General features: G+C 33.0%; 1 protein-coding gene across 1 annotated transcript; it reads left to right on the top strand.

Moving 5' to 3' along the window:
* Positions 1–894, top strand: LOC145041956 (zinc finger A20 and AN1 domain-containing stress-associated protein 5-like). Its single transcript, XM_078990213.1, has one exon. The coding sequence runs from the start codon at positions 146–148 to the stop codon at positions 635–637; it is 492 nt and encodes a 163-aa protein (XP_078846339.1). The 5' UTR covers positions 1–145; the 3' UTR covers positions 638–894.
* Positions 895–3,338: the final 2,444 nt, after the last annotated feature.

Below are 3,338 nucleotides of genomic sequence, written 5' to 3'. Positions count from 1 at the left end.
AATTCATTCATTCATTCAATCCTAAATTTTCATTTTTCTCACGCTAAAAGCTTATTAATTAATCCCATAATTCTCAAGATCTTTTCTTCAATCGTTGAGTTGTGTTTTTGATTTCAGTTCTGAATTCGATCTTTGATCAGAGGAAATGGCACAGAGAACGGAGAAAGAAGAGACGGAATTCAAGGCGGTGCCGGAGACGCTGACTATGTGCGTTAATAACTGCGGCGTCGTTGGGAACCCAGCGACCAATAATATGTGTCAAAAGTGCTTCAATTCAACCACGACTGCTAGCTCTACGACGTCGCATCGTATTCGTAGCAGATCCTTGAGGTCAACGTCTCCACGCGCTGTATCGGTTGATCTCGTGGTAGATCGGACGGTTGTGGTGTTAAATGAAGAGTTAAAGGAGGCGGAGAAGACAGAGACGGTGGTGGCGAAGAAGGAGGTGAGTCGATGCTCTGGATGCCGGAAGAGGGTGGGTTTGACCGGTTTCCGGTGTCGGTGTGGAGATTTGTTCTGCGCCGAGCACCGGTACTCAGACCGCCACGATTGCAGCTATGATTACAAGACCGCTGGCCGTGAAGCGATCGCTAGGGAGAACCCGGTGGTCAAAGCGGCAAAGATCGTTAGAATATGAATTGAACACAAGTAAAAACACACAAAAAAAATATGTTTTTCGTAAAATCAAAAATTCTGATTGGGAAAAATTGTAAAGCTACGAAAAGAACAGTCGATCGTCGTTTTTTGGAAATTAATTAATCTGAGAAAATTCCTTTCGGTGGTGATTAAGATGGAGATTGGTGAACGGATTTGAATTATTAGATATTAGAGATTGTCTGTTGGTGTTTGATGTTGAATAAAATAAAATAAAAAAATTGAAACTTTTGTTTGGAATTATTCGTCGCAAATAACCCGTCCAAAAACACCTTTTTCCGGTACCATGAATGTGTGAGTGGTGGCCCAGCCATTGCCAGGCGATGCCGGAAGCCAAACCAAAACCGATTCCACTCCGAATTGCAAATGTGATATTTGTTGATTTTAAAAATGCATAACATGTTATTTGGTAGTTTCTAGAAAATAATTAAATTAGGTGGCGGCTGAAGTTTATCAACAGGGGATGAAATGCAATTTTGGAAATTGCATAAAACACGCGGTTTTGATCGGGTTGATAGTTTTCTAGCTGAATCTATAAATCCAGTCTGCGGCAAATCAATTCTTTCTCACATTGAAATTTAACATAATTATATACATCCATGATCTAACATTGTTAATCCATTACAAAGTTTTTACACAAGTGTCGGTTTTACCCTTGAACGTGTAATAGGTTCAGTAAAATTGAATGTTTTGTTTAATTTGTTTATTTATACTTTTTAGCTGATTTTTAAATTAAGCAAGATAATACTTAATAAATACTACGATATGACCATACAATGTTTATAAACTTATAATTAATAAGTTATATATATAAACAATACAATCATCGTACGTAATTACGCGGGTGAAGTTTGTGAGAACACGGAGATCCTAATTCTAATAAATAAGTAGAACTCTGCCACGTGTCAATCTATAAGACCTCTAAAATAGAGTTTTCCCGCTCATTTTATTCATCTATATTTACGTAAATGCCATACAATCCAAATTCAATAATTCCGGAAAAATCTGCAAACAAATATGTTAATCAATCTTCAGATTCGAAAAAGACGCATTAATTTTGAAAGTTTGTTTATTTTGATTGCAAATTAAATCCCTAAAAATCTGCAATATTATTCTTTTTCAAACGTAATCTTCTTAATTTTTATTCTTATTTATTCAAACGTAAATAGCATTCATACGGTTATTTTCCTTTTACCATTTTGCTCCAGACGAATTCTGCTCCGTAGTAATATTTGCAAACGTATTCTTCTTCATTCTTCTTGATTCTGCAACGCTTCAAAAATTATAATATCAGGTTAGTGTATTAAAATATCAGCATTACTAATATTTCTAACCTCTTAATTGTCTGATTTACCAGTTTCTATCATTTTTCATTTTATTAGTGATGTTCTTCTTCTTCCTTTTGCTAATTCTTCTTAATCATGTTCTTCTTCTACCTTTTCAGTTTAAAAGACGTAAATGTTAATGAAAATGATTACAAAATACGAAATTAGTAATAAAAATGAGAACTTTATTTTCTTTAAAAAAAACTGTTCTTCAAAGCTTTAACTATTACAATATGTTTTTTTTTTGTTTTGCTGTTTCATTTACTTTGATTTGCTGTTAATTTAAAAGGTTGCTAATTTTCCTTACAATTCTATAATGATTAAATTTATTGCAGAAAATGGAATTCATATGCGAACCCAACTGATTGGCAATATGGTCATTAAATTTATTCTATAAAATCAAAACTTATCTGTTTTCATATGCGAACCCAACTGATTGGCTTTTCAAAATCAAATTCGCAACTCCAAATCGTTCGATTATTCGCCCCAATTCCAAAATCAAATAACAGATCCTTCGTATGATTCATTTAATAACCAAGGCTTCTTTTACTTCAAAATGACCATATTGCCCCTAACTTGATAAGTATTTCATATATCGCAATTAACAATTAAGACAAATCAATCAATCAATCAATTTGTATAATAAAAATGCGAAATTCTTAGCTTTCTTCCCCAATTCGCATTCTATTGTAAAATTCACATTCTTCATTCACCCTCTTTCTTCGCATGTTCCAGTCATTTTTTTTAGTTCATTCGCATTTGAGTTGTTTGTCTCACCAAATACGAAATGAATATTAACCATAATCACCTTCGCATCTTTAACCCCAATCCATACAACCTCATATGTGAAACCCAATTTTGATTTGTATTACCAAATGCGAACATTTTTGCTTTTACACGTGAACTGCATTTGACTCCAATATGCGAACATCTTTAACCCCAATCCATACAACCTCAAAGCTTTAACTATTACAATATGTTTTTTTTGTTTTGCTGTTTCATTTACTTTGATTTGCTGTTAATTTAAAAGGTTGCTAATTTTCCTTACAATTCTATAATGATTAAATTTATTGCAGAAAATGGAAATAGGAAATAAGGTTTACCTAAATAACATTGACCAGATAGATGAAAAATCGCATATCAAGGTTCGGGTGCTTAAAATTTGGAACTTTGTCAGAAATAATAAAGTTTGTTCTATTGAAATGATCATCATGGATGAGGAGGTTTGTTGTATTTGATATATTTTTTATTCATCATTCAATAGTAGACATGTTTCATGAACATAATAATTTTTAATTTTTTTTAAACAAGGTACACAATACCAAGCTCGTGTCTTCAATCAGAGTTTCTCCAGATTTC

The sequence above is a fragment of the Lactuca saligna genome, chromosome 4, assembly GCF_052625555.1.
Source record: "Lactuca saligna cultivar CGN05327 chromosome 4, ASM5262555v1, whole genome shotgun sequence".
Classification (NCBI taxonomy): domain Eukaryota; kingdom Viridiplantae; phylum Streptophyta; class Magnoliopsida; order Asterales; family Asteraceae; genus Lactuca; species Lactuca saligna.
This window is presented reverse-complemented; position numbering and strand designations above follow the sequence as displayed.

Bases quoted from the DNA above. Each gene is read 5' to 3' on its own strand.
- LOC145041956 (XM_078990213.1), top strand. From the start codon at position 146: ATGGCACAGAGAACGGAGAAAGAAGAGACGGAATTCAAGGCGGTGCCG.